General features: G+C 53.4%; 1 protein-coding gene across 2 annotated transcripts; it reads left to right on the top strand.

The window, feature by feature from the left end:
* Nucleotides 1-5,589: 5,589 nt before the first annotated feature.
* Nucleotides 5,590-15,633, top strand: HMOX1 (heme oxygenase 1). Of its 2 annotated transcripts, XM_075573913.1 has the most exons (7): nt 5,684-5,799; nt 5,884-5,996; nt 6,115-6,256; nt 7,749-7,869; nt 8,368-8,859; nt 9,315-9,417; nt 12,485-15,633. In XM_075573913.1, the coding sequence occupies exons 3-7, from the start codon at nt 6,225-6,227 to the stop codon at nt 12,613-12,615; spliced, it is 879 nt and encodes a 292-aa protein (XP_075430028.1). In that variant the 5' UTR covers nt 5,684-5,799; nt 5,884-5,996; nt 6,115-6,224; the 3' UTR covers nt 12,616-15,633. The 2 variants fall into 2 exon arrangements, with proteins under 2 accessions (XP_075430027.1, XP_075430028.1); XM_075573912.1 differs by having other exon boundaries at nt 5,590-6,256.
* The last annotated feature ends 317 nt before the right edge of the window (nt 15,634-15,950 follow it).

Below are 15,950 nucleotides of genomic sequence, written 5' to 3'. Positions count from 1 at the left end.
AAACGCCTCGTCCCGGGACAGAAGTGCGCTAATGGAAGGGACGCGTTAAACGCTTTGAGTGCCGCACCCATCACGTAGTAGCGACGTCCTGCCCAAGGCACGGTGGCGGGGGGGTTTCATTGTAGATCTGTCCTGTAGTGACCACGGTTGGTCGACGGGGACGTGGCCCTTCCAGCACTCAAACGATTAAGGGGTCAAGTCTGGGTGATTGATGCCCTTTTGCTCAAATCTGACACCGATCAGTATTTTAAATCTACACGGGGAGCTGAGACCTGGGAGGGTGTGTGATTTCCTCCGGCTGCTCCCTTCTGTCTGACGTCACTGTGCGTTCTACAAGAGTTCGCACAGGCAGAGCCCCCTCTCTCCCCCTCCCCTTATCTATACTGGCTCTCTGATAAGGACAGGGGGGTTAAGGGATAAACATATTTGATTGAAAACCCCTCCTCCACTCAGAGGCCCCTAAGAAATGCAATTTGTAATTAATTTCCAGAGCAACAAAGGCGACTAAATATTTGTTTTTAGCACGGTTGGATTTGTTAAAGGAAGCCAGTCAGATTGTTAAAGGAAACACTCATTTTGAACAGGATGCAAACGAGTGTTAGGATAACTAGGGGGGGGGGGAATCTGAATCTATGGTGTGGCTGGAGCACAGTGGTTTACAAACAGTCTAATCACAATCGAGATTAGGTAGTAAAAGTCCCCCCCCTCCCCCTCCTCTATCCACCCCTCCCCCTATCCCCCCTTCCCCTCCCTTCCTATCCACCCCTCGCCCTATCCCCCCCCTCCCCTTCCTCTCTGTCGCCCCCCCCTTCCTGTCGCCCCCCCTTCCTCTGTCGCCCCCCCCTTCCTCTCCCCCCCCCCCTTCAATACATGTGGTTGCTACGAAGACTTTAAAAGTGAATGACAAAGATGCTTATGTGTACCTTTGATTATTTGTACATTTTGTTTAAATGTAGTCCTATTAAACGTGCCACTGAAGTTAGTGGACTTCACCGTAGCACAGAATATGCTGAAGCAGAGGAACATTGATGACCCAAATTCTCTCTTTCCTGACAGCTGTGATTTTGCTGCTGAGTCAGTGTGACCGCCTGGTGTGCCTGTGTGAGATTGTGCTGTGTCATGTTACCTCCTCCCCCCTCTCTTCTCTCCCCGCTCCCTCTGCACCCCCCCACCTCTCCCCACCCTCACCCACCTCTCCCCACCCTCACCCACCTCTCCCCACCCTCACCCACCTCTCCCCCCTCCCCCCACCTCACCCCCCCCCCCCCCCCCACCACCCTCCCCCCCCCACCACCTCTCCCCCATCACCTCTGTCCCCCTCCCACCTCTCCTCTCCCCCCCACCTCTCCCCCTCCCACCTCTCTCCCCCCCCCCCCACCTCTCTTCCCCCCCCACCTCTCTCCCCCCCACCTCTCTCCCCCCCCACCTCTCTTCCTCCCCCCCACCTCTCTCCCCCCCCACCTCTCTCCTCCCCCCACCTCTCTTCCCCCCCCACCCCCCCTTTCCCCCTACCTCTCTTCCCCCCCTCACCTCTTTCCCCCCCACCTCTCTCCCCCCCCCACCTCTCTTCCCCCCCCCCACCTCTCTCCCCCCCCTCTCCCCCCCACACACCCCCCCCCCCCCACACCTCTCTTCCCCCCTCTTCCCCCCCCCACCTCTTCCCCCCACACCTCCCCCCCCCCCACACCTCCCCCCCCCCACACCTCTCCCCCCACACCTCACTCCCCCCCACACCTCTCTTCCCCCACACCACCTCCCCCCTCTCCCCCCCCCCTCTCTCCCCCCCCCACCTCTCTCCCCCCCACCTCTCTTCCCCCCCTCCCCACCTCTCTTCCCCCCCCCCCCACCTCTCTTCCCCCCCCCACCTCTCTTCCCCCCACCTCTCTTTCCCCCCCCCACCTCTTTCCCCCCCCACCTCTCTTTCCCCCCCCCACCTCTCTTTCCCCCCCCACCTCACTTCCCCCCCCACCTCTCTCCCCCCACCTCTCTTCCCCCCCCCCCACCTCTCTTCCCCCCCCCCACTCTCTTCCCCCCCCCCACCTCTCTTCCCCCCCCCCACCTCTCTTCCCCCCCCCCCCACCTCTCTTCCCCCCCCCCACCTCTCTTCCCCCCCCCCCACCTCTCTTCCCCCCCCCCACCTCTTTCCCCCCCACCTCTCTTCCACCCCCCCACCTCTCTTCCACCCCCCACCTCTCTTCTCCCCCCCACCCCCCCACCTCTCTTCCCCCCCACCCCCCCACCTCTCTTCCCCCCCACCCCCCCACCTCTCTTCCCCCCCACTCCCTTCCCCCCCACCCCCCCACCTCTCTTCCTTCCCCCCCACCCCCCCACCTCTCTTCCTTCCCCCCCCACCTCTCTTCCTTCCCCCCCACCTCTCTTCCTTCCCCCTCCACCTCTCTTCCTTCCCCCCCCACCTCTCTTCCTTCCCCCCCCCCACCCCCCCCACCTCTCTTCCCCCCCACCTCTCTTCCCCCCCCACCTCTCTTCCCCCCCACCCCCCCACCTCTCTTCCCCCCCCCCACCCCCCCACCTCTCTTCCCCCCCCCACCCCTCTTCCCCCCCCACCCCCCCACCTCTCTTCCCCCCCACCCCCCCACCTCTCTTCCCCCCCCCCACCCCCCCACCCCCCCACCTCTCTTCCCCCCCCACCCCCCCACCTCTCTTCCCCCCCCACCCCCCCACCTCTCTTCCCCCCCCCCACCCCCTTCCCCCCCACCCCTCTTCCCCCCCCACCCCTCTTCCCCCCCACCCCCCCACCTCTCTTCCCCCCACCCCTCTTCCCCCCCCCCCACCTCTCTTCCCCCCCCCCCCACCTCTCTTCCCCCCCACCCCCCCACCTCTCTTCCCCCCCCCACCCCCCCACCTCTCTTCCCCCCACCCCCCCACCTCTCTTCCCCCCACCCCCCACCTCTCTTCCCCCCCACCTCTCTTCCCCCCCACCCCCCCACCTCTCTTCCCCCCACCTCTCTTCCCCCCCCACCCCCCCACCTCTCTTCCCCCCCCACCTCCCCCACCTCTCTTCCCCCCCCACCCCCCCACCTCCCCACCTCTCTTCTCCCCACCCCCCCACCTCTCTTCCCCCCCACCCCCCCACCTCTCTTCCCCCCCACCCCCCCACCTCTCTTCCCCCCCACCCCCCCACCTCTCTTCCCCCCCACCCCTCTTCCCCCCCACCCCTCTTCCCCCCCACCCCCCCACCTCTCTTCCCCCCCCCCCCCCACCTCTCTTCCCCCCACCCCCCCACCTCTCTTCCCCCCCACCCCCCCACCTCTCTTCCCCCCCACCCCCCCACCTCTCTTCCCCCCCACCCCTCTATCAGTGTGTCGGTTGTGCAAAAGTTATTTATTTGTGTATCTCTGTGTATGTATGTATGTGTGTTTGTTTGTATCAGTTTATCTGTGTGTTTATATCAGTGTGTATGTTAGTATTAGTGCCTGTGTATCAGTGTGTTTGTTTGTATCAGTGTATCTATCAGTGTACTAGTGTTTGTTTATATCAGTGTGTGTACATCAGTGTGTCTGTGTGTTTATAATCAGTGTGTATTAGTCTGTCATCAGTGTGTTTGTTTTGTGTCTGTGTATAAGTGTGTTTGTGTCAGTGTGTGTGAATGTGAATCAGTGTGTTAGTAAGATTGTGCAGTGATTAAGGAGCACCGTTAACCCGTTGAATGACAGCAACGTATTGCTCTGCAGCGAGAGGTCCAATTCCTGCTTCTCTGGGGGTCACAACCCCCCCCCCTCTAGGAGTCACCCCCCCTCTCTGGGGGTCACGGTCACACACCCCCCTCTCTGGGGGTCACACACACCCCTCTCTGGGGGTCACCCCCCCCTCTCTGGGGGGTCACACCCCCCTCTCTGGGGGTCACATCCCCCCCCCTCTCTGGGGATCACATCCCCCCCTCTCTGGGGGGGTCACAATCCCCCCCTCTCTGGGGGGTCACAATCCCCCCCCTCTCTCTGGGGGGTCACAATCCCCCCTCTCTCTGGGGGGTCACAATCCCCCCTCTCTCTGGGGGGTCACAATCCCCCCTCTCTCTGGGGGGTCACAATCCCCCCTCTCTCTGGGGGGGTCACAATCCCCCCTCTCTCTGGGGGGTCACAATCTCCCTCCCCCCCCATATCTCTCTCTGGGGGGACACAATCTCTCTCCCCCCCCCATATCTCTCTGGGGGGACACAATCTCTCTCCCCCCCATATCTCTCTGGGGGGGACACAATTTCCCCCCCTTCTCTCTGGGGGTCACAAAATCTCTCCCCCTCTTTCTCTGGGGGTCACAAAATCTCTCCACCTCTTTCTCTGGGGGTCACACAATCTCTCCCCCCCTCTTTCTCTGGGGGTCACACAATCTCTCCCCCCCTCTTTCTCTGGGGGTCACACAATCTCTCTCCCCCCTCTTTCTCTGGGGGTCACACAATCTCTCCCCCCCCTCTTTCTCTGGGGGTCACACAATCTCTCTCCCCCCTCTTTCTCTGGGGGTCACACAATCTCTTCCCCCCCTCTTTCTCTGGGGGTCACACAATCTCTTCCCCCCTCTTTCTCTGGGGAGGTCACACAATCTCTTCCCCCCTTCTCTGGGGGGGTCACACAATCTCTTCCCCCCTCTTTCTCTGGGGGGGGGGTCACACAATCTCTCCCCCCCCTCTCTCTCTGGGGGTCACACAATCTCTCCCCCCCCCTCTCTCTCTCTGGGGGTCACACAATCTCTCCCCCCCCCCTCTCTCTCTCTGGGGGTCACACAATCTCTCCCCCCCCTCTTTCTCTGGGGGGGGTCACACAATCTCTCTCCCCCCCCTCTTTCTCTGGGGGGGGGGGTCACACAATCTCTCCCCCCCCCTCTTTCTCTGGGGGGGGTCACACAATCTCTCCCCACCTCTTTCTCTGGGGGTCACACAATCTCTCCCCCCCTCTTTCTCTGGGGGTCACACAATCTCCCCCCCCCCCTGGGGGTCACACAATCTCCCCCCCCCCCTGGGGGTCACACAATCCCCCCCCCCCTGGGGGTCACACAATCCCCCCCCCCTGGGGGTCACACAATCCCCCCCCCCCTGGGGGGTCACACAATCCCCCCCCCCCTGGGGGGGTCACACAATCCCCCCCCCCCCTGGGGGTCACACAATCCCCCCCCCCCCTGGGGGGTCACACAATCCCCCCCCCCCTGGGGGGTCACACAATCCCCCCCCCCCCTGGGGGGGTCACACAATCCCCCCCCCCCCTGGGGGGTCACACAATCCCCCCCCCCCCTGGGGGTCACACAATCCCCCCCCCCCCCTGGGGGTCACACAATCCCCCCCCCCCCTGGGGGTCACACAATCCCCCCCCCCCCCCCTGGGGGTCACACAATCCCCCCCCCCCCTGGGGGTCACACAATCCCCCCCCCCCCCTGGGGGTCACACAATCCCCCCCCCCCCCCTGGGGGTCACACAATCCCCCCCCCCCCCCCTGGGGGTCACACAATCCCCCCCCCCCCCCTGGGGGTCACACAGCAGCAGTGTGATGCGCACGTCCTGTTGTGTTTCCCCTATGGCTCCCCCTCGTGCCCCAGCCCAGAGCGGTGACTGAGGAAGAGGAGGATCCCGGGAAAAGCTGCCGTCAGCTGCAAGAACCACGTGACGTTTCCGGACGCACACAGAATATAAAGCGAGCGGCGGCCCCGGGAGAGAGAAGTTATTATACCCGGAGTGTGAGAGAGAGAGAGAAGTTATACCCGGAGAGGAGAGGGAGAGAAGTTATACCCGGAGCGTGAGAGAGAAGTTATACCCGGAGAGGGAGGGAGAGACAGGAGTTATTATACCCGGAGAGGGAGGGAGAGACAGGAGTTATTATACCCGGAGAGTGAGAGAGAAGTTATACCCGGAGAGGAGAGATAAGTTATACCCGGAGTGTGAGAGAGAGAGAAGTTATTATACCCGGAGTGTGAGAGAGAGAGAAGTTATTATACCCGGAGTGTGAGAGAGAGAGAGAGAAGTTATTATACCCGGAGTGTGAGAGAGAAGTTATACCCAGAGAGTGAGAGAGAAGTTATACCCAGAGAGTGAGAGAGGAGAGAGAAGTTATACCCAGAGAGTGAGAGAGGAGAGAGAAGTTATACCCAGAGAGTGAGAGAGGAGAGAGAAGTTATACCCGGAGAGGAGAGAGAAGTTATACCCAGAGAGTGAGAGAGAGAGAAGAGAGGCGTTATACCCAGAGCGGAGAGTGAAGGAGAGGGGACAAGAGAGAGAAGAGAGGATGGAGACGCCCGGCAGCCCCAGATCGGAGAGGTACAGTGTGTTTGTCTTGTCTTCTTTTAACCCTTTCTCTGCCAGAGGGGGGCAGCAACTGCTGGCACAAACCTGGGACGGGTTGTCTTTCTTTTTAACCCCTTTGCTACCGGGGAGGGCGCGAACCCCTGGCAGCGAAGGGGTTAACTGTCTGTTTGCCTGCAGATCCCAGTCCGTTCGGCGCTCTAGGGGTTAAAGGGGGAGACGAGCGGGAGGGGGGGGAAACCCCTTTATGTCTCGCTCTTTTAGCGCCCGGATTCGGGCGGCGGTAACTTCGCTGCTTATCCTTCAAGCATAGCGCCCGTTACTCTCCCACAAGGGGCCTTTGAAGTGGGCGAACCCCGTGGGGGGGCCAGCTCTTCTTGTGAATGCCGGGGTCAGGTCCCCTGACCTCCCCGGGTATCTCTGACCCCCCCACCAGGTTAGATTGTTAGCTCCCAGGGGCAGGGATCCGAGCCCTAGAAATTCTGTGTGCAGTAGGTATGTGATCAGGATGTAAGAAATCAATAGCAGATGGTAAACACATTTCTAAAGCTGCAATCCTACATTCCTGTTAGTGTTTTAATAGTTATAGGGTTGAAGCGGGGGGGGGGGGGGGGGGGCTGTATGGCAGAAGCGTGTTAATTTCAGCTCCGGGGACCCCCTGCTTCCTGAGAAACAGACCTCCGAAGTGGGTGCCGGCAGCAGCTCTGACTGGGCTGTGTAGGGCAATCGAAATGGCAGATTTAAAGCGCCCGCGTCACGCGGACCAATAGAAAGCCGTGACATCATCCCTTGCGGCTTGTTATTGTCCTGTGTGACCAGGACCTTTAAACCTGCAGAGCTGCTACCGGCGGCGCTCCCTACAGTATCTCGGGGAGCATGGGGTCCCTGTTACTTCCTGGTATTTAAATCCCCTGCGTCACGCATGGCGTTGTGCCTTCCTGTTGGCCGCGTCGCCAAAATAGATGTTTTTTATTTTGCACAGTAAGCAAATTAGTAAAAAAAATGTTCGGCCATATTTATTTCGTGCGCCATAAGACGCCTTACAGCTCGTTTATATGAAGGTGTCTTTCGCCGCAGCTTTAACAGAGTAGCATTGCTTAGTAAACATGACGCTGAGATGATTAAATTGATAAATTGTTTAACAAAAAAAGAAAAACACTTTTCTTGCCCGCTAATTACGACGGCCCTTTAAAATGGCTGTCTGGTGTAAACGTTTAAATACAGTAGATCAATGGATCATCAAACATTTAAGATCTCACCGTCATTACTCCTGTGTGTTTGTAGTCCAAATTATGGGTCTTAATCTCAGTTACATCCAGTGGAGTCATGTAGGCACATGCCCTTACTGAACAGGAAAAACATCAAAACACCTCATCTCGTCTGTGCCCCACACAGCCACAACGTCCTGTCTCCGTACCGATGCATGGATACTCGGGAGTACTGATGTGTGGTTACTCGTTGGGTATGGGGAACACTGGGTAACCGTTGTATTTTCTTCCTCCTTCAGCGCCTTTGAAGATTTGTCTGAAGCCTTGAAAGAGGCGACCAAGGAGGTCCATGTGCAAGCTGAAAACACAGAGTTCATGAGGACCTTCCAGAAGGGGCAGGTCTCACTCAACGAGTTCAAGGTAGGAACCTGCATTCTGAGTGCTACTTCAGCCCATTATGACCAGATGTTGATTAGACATGGATCCACCATCTGTGATAGTTGAGAAGCTTCAAAGATGGATCCACCATCCGGGATAGTTGGGAAGCCTCGTGATTACAGGGTTTAGAAGGTGCAATCCCATGTAGACAGCCATAAACCGTACTCCTGATATGTCAATCAAAAAGTATTAATACTCTGTACCCCCAAGAACCAACAACACTTCAACCACTGCAGATGGCGTTCCCTGTTTCTGGTGTGTAGAGTTTGGGAATAAGGGTACATTGCTATAGTGCTAAATGTATTTTGTGAATGCCACAGTACATCCATAGTGAATGAAAGGTAAGGATAATGTTATAGAAGTAACAATTGGCATTATCTCAACCATTAGTGAATGATGATAAAGGTGCACTAGTGGGCATTAGTAAGGTAGACAGATGGATATCAGGTTGATCATTGACCTACACACTTTGTTTTTCAGCTTGTCATGTCCTCCTTATACTTTGTTTATGAAGCGCTGGAGGAAGAGATTGATCGCAATAAGGAGAATGCTGTCTACTCCCCGGTTCATTTCCCCCTGGAGCTCCACCGTAAGGAGACCCTGGAGCAAGACCTTGAGTATTTCTATGGGCCGCAGTGGAGGAAGGAGATCCCGTGTCCCCAGTCCACCAAAGACTATGTGGACAGACTTCACCACGTTGGCCAGGAGGAGCCCGAGCTGCTGGTGGCCCATGCTTACACACGATACTTAGGGGACCTCTCAGGTGGGCAGGTCCTCAAGAAGATCGCTCAGAAGGCTTTGCACCTTCCAGCCACTGGTGAGGGTCTGGCTTTCTTCTCCTTTGACAACGTCACCAACGCGACAAAGTTCAAACAGCTCTACCGATCCCGGATGAACTCCATAGAAGTGGACAAAGTGACCAAGGAAAGGATCTTAGAAGAGGCCAAGAATGCGTTCCTGCTCAATGTCAAGGTGAGAGGTGGCAAATATGCTGGGGGAGGGGTGGAATGTTCAATTATCCGCTGAAAGCGTAGCGTAGGGGTAAGAATGCTGCATTCGATGCAAGTGTGCCAAAATCTAGATTAGTTAGAAGTTTAGGTCTGACTCAACGAACGTAGCGTCAAGTCCCCGCGTTAACCTTTCCGGTCTTTAGTGGATACGTGATGTTAGGGTTACTCCTCATCGGCGTATATTGTGCATATCATTATCACTAACGACCGTTGTAGTTAACGCTTTAATGTTTACGGAGGATTGCACGGGTTACCGTTACTTCCTTTAAACATACGCTGGAAGGCTACGTCATGTTGGTGACTTCCCAGGGCTTTGTGGATCTGGGCGCCTGCGTTACAAACTTCACCCGTACAGGCTGATACAACAGGGAAAGTCTGCTCGTTTTAACATTATTTACACATTATCGTGACCCCCAGGTTTTTGAAGAACTGCAGACGCTGTCATCAGAACAGTCTCCGAAAGTTCCCCCAAGTGCCGAGAAACCAACAGTAAGAAGCAGAATCACGAACACGTCAAACGGTAAGACAATATAGTAACACGGTGTAAAACGTCACTCGCCGGGACACCGTATATTTTACTTCTTGGATTCCAGCATACGTCTCTCCTCGCCCTATCTAAGTCCGCACTTACAGTGCTGGCGACGCGACCGATTGACGTCAGCCGTCGCCACCCGCAATAGTTGTAATTTGGTTTTTAGCGACGTCGCCAATGATGTCACCAAAGGGGGCGGGCCGCGGTCTCTGATTGGTTTAGAGACAGGCACATGTGGCGACTGTCTCTAAAAATTCAAATAGACCCGGCTACCAAATTTTTTGCCGCACCGTCGTGCTTGCTATAAGCGCTGGCGACGGAGTCAATGTATTTGTTTTCGAGCGACGTCGCCGTCGCGAGCACTAAAAGCGCAGCCTTATGTTGTGTTTATTTTTTAAATCTGATGCTCCGTTTCGCAGATATGAGCGCTTGAAATTTTAAGAGGTTAAAATGGAGCACTCGCCAGAGTCCAGTGTAGTCAAACGGTCGCCACCTGTGCTGAAGCAGGGACTGATTGAGCCACCTGTGCTGAAGCAGGGATATCCTAAAAACCTGACCTGTTGGGGGGAGGGGGGGTTGAGGACTGGAGTTGAGAGGCCCTGCCTTACTGCGTTAGCCCCTAACCACCTCTGCTGTGAGGCGAGTTCCCGAATCCACCACCCTTTTGGTGAAGTTCCAGCGTCAGAGAATGACCTCTTGTCCGAGCTCTTCTCCCTGGAATATGCTTCCGTCCTGGTGCCCTTAGACACTCGCCTGTGCCTGCCGTCCTGCCTCTCCTTCAGAATCCAGCGTCGAATGACGCCGCGGACGTCACCAACGTGACGCTGCACAGCATCGCGTTACCAAAACGTCATTTGACGTCACGGTTGCCATGGCAACAAGACGCCGGTTGTGATGTCCACGGTGTCATTTGACAGTCGATTTTTGAAGGAGAAGCAGGGCGGCAGGCACAGGCGAGTAAGTCCCTTCCCATTAAGTCAGATAGGCCGAGAGTGCAGCAAATGGAGGTGGACATTTTTACCGCCCCCCAAATTTTGCCGCCTTAGGCCCGGGCCTAATGGGAAATCGGACACTGCTTCCTGCCCTTTGTGCGATCTCTGCGGTTTTGTTTGCATTATACAATTATTCGGACATTCAAATAGGAGACTTCCCATAAGCATAATTATTCTATGAACATTTCTAAAATGAGTTTTTTTCCTCACTGTTTAAAAGGCCGTTTCTCCTGCACGTTTATATCCTTTGCTTTTTAAACATTTCATCCCAATACTGTACAGCAAGACCTCATTTTTCACTTCTAGTTTTTTTTCCTGCCCTCTGAATTTTCTTTTAACATGTGTATATTATTCCTTAAAAAATGAGCCCCAACCTCTAATGTAGCCGCTAAACCCCTGTCGCCTAATAACATTAGTACACCACAAACAACCTTATCTGAGAGAACCTCTGTGCAGCCTAGTGCAGAAAGGGGAGTACACAGCAGGAGTAGCCATGTGTGGAAAGGGGAGTACACAGCAGGAGTTGCCATGTGCGGAAAGGGGAGTACACAGCAGGAGTTGCCATGTGCAGAAAGGGGAGTACACAGCAGGAGTTGCCATGTGTGGAAAGGGGAGTACACAGCAGGAGTTGCCATGTGTGGAAAGGGGAGTACACAGCAGGAGTTGCCATGTGCAGAAAGGGGAGTACACAGCAGGAGTTGCCATGTGCAGAAAGGGGAGTACACAGCAGGAGTTGCCATGTGGGGAAAGGGGAGTACACAGCAGGAGTTGCCATGTGCGGAAAGGGGAGTACACAGCAGGAGTTGCCATGTGCAGAAAGGGGAGAACACAGCAGGAGCTGCCATGTGGGGAAAGGGGAGTACACAGCAGGAGTTGCCATGTGGGGAAAGGGGAGTACACAGCAGGAGTTGCCATGTGCAGAAAGGGGAGTACACAGCAGGAGTTGCCATGTGGGGAAAGGGGAGTACACAGCAGGAGTTGCCATGTGGGGAAAGGGGAGTACACAGCAGGAGTTGCCATGTGGGGAAAAGGGAGTACACAGCAGGAGTAGCCATGTGGGGAAAGGGGAGTACACAGCAGGAGTAGCCATGTGGACACTCTACTGCAGGCTGTGGGCCTTTTTAAAATGAAACAAAAACACAGCTAGGAAAACAATAAAACTAATTTTGGTGATCTGCTTTAACCCTTTGGATGCTCCAGGATGTAGTTACGCCATCATGGAGACTGGCACTCTGGGTGTGAATGGGTCATAAGGTGTCTCTAATAGGTCACTACCAGCCAGGGTGGCCACCACTCCGGGTTTGACCTGGAGACTACAGGTTTTGGCCATGTATCTCCAGGCTACGGGTCTACCTTGAAAACCTCCGGGCGGCGTGCCTCTCATCGTCCCGGCATCTCCCCCTGCAATCCCTGTCAACATGGGTGTGCGGCGCCATATTGACAGGAGTTGCAGGGGGAGATGCTGGGAGGATGCTGGGTAGACACCGCTGAAGGTAAGCGCTAAATGTAAAAATGTTATCTCCGGGTTACCCTTCAGTAGAAGGTGGCACCCCTGGCACCAGCAAATAAATAGGGCTCTGTGTCCCTGTAGGTATCTAGGGTTGCCAGGTGTCCAGTATTGCACCGGACTGTCCTGTATTGGGACACTGTCAAGTAAAAAATGAGAGGTAATACTGGACATGTATGTGTATAGCGGTATTGCCTCTCTGGGCGTGTATGTGTTTTCCGGTATTACCTCTCTGGACAGTGACCTGACCGGCTTGGGGGACCGCGGAATTGCCCCGAGCAGAGAGAGAGCAGGGCTGTTGCTAGGGGGCTGGGCGGCTTCCTCCATCCTGATTGGCTGCATTACCCAGCAGCAGCCAATCAGGAGGTGGTGTCAGGAGCCTGGAGGTGGGGCCAAGGAGAGGAGGAAACAGCATGGTGAGGTGTGTGTGTGTGTCTCTTGGGCGTGCCGCACCTTTCACCTTTCTGTCCAGTATTTTTGGAGAAGCCACCTGGCAACCCTATTTACGGTATCTAGTGAAGTCACCATAACAATCTGTGTGTGTTCCCTGTAACAGGAGGTCTCCAATCCACGAGCCAAAACCATGAGAAGAGCGTCCCATCCCTGGACCAGTCTGTGTCGTTCTTCCGCTGGGCTCTTCTCGCTGGGTGTGCTGTGGTGGCCCTCGTGGGGCTGTACATCTTATAAAGGAAGACGGACACAAGTCGGCTATTCCCACCACACGCTAAAGACTTCTGCTGAGCTTTCAACGTGAAGGCATCTCTGCATCACGCATGGGAATGGGTGGGACAGACCGAGTCTGGAGGCTGTGTGGGACCCAGACATCACTATCTCAGAACCTTCCATGATGCCTGTTACATTATAATATCTCAATCACTAACCACTAAACGCAAAACAATACGACTAACTCAGGGGTAATTATATCCTTCCATTAATCTTGCTAATCGGTCATTGCTATTTTTGTATTTAGCACTATAAGGGGGTCATTCTGTATTGTCCGACATGGCCAGATTGGGCTGCTTTCGGCCGTAAATACCCATTGAATCCCGGAGTCTGCGGACAATATAAAATGACCCCCTAAGTATTGAGTAACACAAATAACACAAACGCCAGTCCTCAAGACCCCTTCCCCCTCAAGAGATCGGCTTTTAAGGATATCCCAGCTTCAGCTCAGGTCAAAGAGCCACTGATTGAGCCACCTGTGCTGAAGCAAGGGATATCCTTAAATCTGAATGTTGTGGGGGGTCTTGAGGACTGGCGTTGAGCACGCCTGAGATACAGTAATAGTTACTGTTGAAAAGAGATCGGCCTATCCCGGCCAACCTTTCCTAAAGTCTCACTTGTTGATACTCACTCATACTGTAACTGTAGATTTATGGGACCCAGAAGAAGGCAGAGACCTTCATGGCGACACTTGCCAATTGGCGCTGGTTTTCACTCGCCTACGATATGTTTTATCAATCCACGATCCCGTGGTAACTGCCACTTATTTGATAACGCATCCGGTTAGCGAGTGTCCCCCTATGTTTCTAGGGGGGAAAAAAACTAAAGCTTTAGCACACCTTAACATTGGAATGGGAGGTAGGGCGTGCCAAGTGTACCCCCATTTAGTACATATGGGCCTAAGATTGCTCCCTGGATCAATGTATAATACTGACAAAAGGGAAATCCATGGGAAATGAGGTTACCAGACATTAAAACAAACCTAAGGGAATTCCTGTCCCCAGGAGCTTACAATCCAAGTGTTTGTTTATGCACTTACCCCACTGTGCTGCCAGATGGATCAGCAATTCATTTGCCCTATAGGATTTGGAGCAATGATTGTTCTATTAAAAAATTAAGTGGATGTGCCTGTCCGAATGACCAAGATCCGTGTGTTGGGCTTGGCTTTGAAATATTATTCTAAAGTGCTTTAGATGCATGAAAATGTGCACCGTGTTTCTCTTGTGTTAAGCACTAAAGCTGGGAATGACACATCCCCTTTCCCTAGCAGACGTTTCTCTGCAACGCATTGAGATGCCGAGTATAGCGGGTGTCTCTACTCCGGCAGCGAAAGGGTTACCAAGACTTGTGTCCTTAATAATTTACTGATAAATTATCACAGGGGTTCTCATCTCCAGTCCCCAAGCCCCCGCAACAGGGCAGGTGTTCAGGATATCCCTGCTTCAGCACAAGTGGCTCAGTCTTTGAGCCACCTGTGCTGAAGCAGGGACTGATTGAGCCACCTGTGCTGAAGCAGGGATATCCTTAACCTGACCTGTTGGGAGTGGGGGGTGGGTCTTGAGCACTGGAGTTGAGAAACCCCTAAATTAGCCATTTTGAGGGGCTATGTATCAAATTCCCAAAAAGTTTCTTGACGCACAGCAAAAGGTGTGTGTGTGCGTGTGTCCAAACACCACAAACGTCCATGAGACTTGAAATGTTGAACCTCAGAAAAGTGGCCACAGATTGCTGGGCCCAGGCACCGGGTTTATTACATGTTACTGCCGTTATAACCGGGTATATTTAGGGACATAACAGTTTTCGGAGTGTTTATTGTTTTGTAAAATCAGTGTTTATTACTTTTAGTTTTTCTGCTGTTTTTCCCTTTTATTACAAATATCCGTTTCTATCAGTGTTACCGATGTTTTTATATATATATATATATATATATATATATATACAGTGTTCGACAAACCTATACATTTGCTCGCCCTGGGCGAGTGGATTTAACATCGTGGCGAGCTCCTATTGGCCCAAACAGCACACGTGTGGTACTAGGTGGCGAGTAGATTTTTTGGTGATTTGTCGACCAATATATATATATATATATCTATATCATTGGCGCACAATTTGCATTTGGAAACGGATGAGCAGTGCTAAGCTAAACACCATACTCTCTCGTGTTGCTTTTGTCCGCGACAACAGGTGAAATTCAATGTTTCATTTCTGTTTTTTAACGGTTTTAACCGGAAGCGCGAGATGTTCAGTCAGTGGTGTTTTTTTTCCCGTGTATTTCGGGTAAAACCGGAATTCCTAGGTATATTAAACCATAATTGCTGGCAAATCCCCCCAACTCCTCTTATAACGCGCTTATTCGAAGATGAAGCAGAACGAGAAATGGGGATGACACAAGGACGCTTAGATGCAGGAATATAATAAATATCATAACATACAAATGCACTTTTATATCACCTACACTCAGCCCCCACAAAAATCGTGTGTGTGTGTATCTCTTTTTTTTGTCCTTTTATTTGTCTGTAAACCCATTGTACTGCGTTGTGGAATATGTTGAAGCTAATATACAGACGGTTCTCGCTTATCCAACGGAATGCGTCCTGCAAACCGCCGTCGGACTGGGGGTCCCATGTTAATCGGCGGCGGTGACTGTCGGGTAAGGCATCCGCCGGTAAGCGAGGACTCGCTGTATATAATATTTCCTTGTCATTTTGTTTGCAAGTATGTTGTCAAATTCTTCCGTCCATTTGTTTTTTGTTTATTTTAATACATTACCGTTAATGTCTTTTTTTTTTTCAAAACGTTGTATTTCTATTGCGTGTATACTTTACAAAATGTTCTTTTCTTGTTTATTGTGTGTGTTTGTATAACCCAGAAACTGTACAGAGCCAGGAATCAGAATGGTCTTGGATGAGATGTGTCATTTAAACGTGTTTTATATTTTTCTTTTCACTGATTTTGTATAATAAAGCTGAAACAAATGATTAAGATACTAGTTGGGTGAGTTTTCATTTTGGGAGATTGGCCAATAACATTGTAGGTAAAGAGATCATCTATGTTAATTAAAGCAGCCGTCCAAACTGCATTTAAAAAAAATGTATACATTTTTATTTAATTTTCACTTTAATATGTGCATCAATACAATCCACACAATGAAAAGTAATTGGCTATGTTGCCGATCAATCCGTTCTCCTGTGATCGATCGGCGAAGATTCGGCTCAGGGTTCACTAAATGGCTGTCAGTGCAGCAGAAGATGATCAAACATGCACAGTTCTGTGGGGAAGATCATGTGACCAGGCAGTCA

The sequence above is a fragment of the Ascaphus truei genome, chromosome 17 (genome assembly GCF_040206685.1).
Source record: "Ascaphus truei isolate aAscTru1 chromosome 17, aAscTru1.hap1, whole genome shotgun sequence".
Taxonomy (NCBI): Eukaryota; Metazoa; Chordata; class Amphibia; order Anura; family Ascaphidae; genus Ascaphus; species Ascaphus truei.
This window is presented reverse-complemented; position numbering and strand designations above follow the sequence as displayed.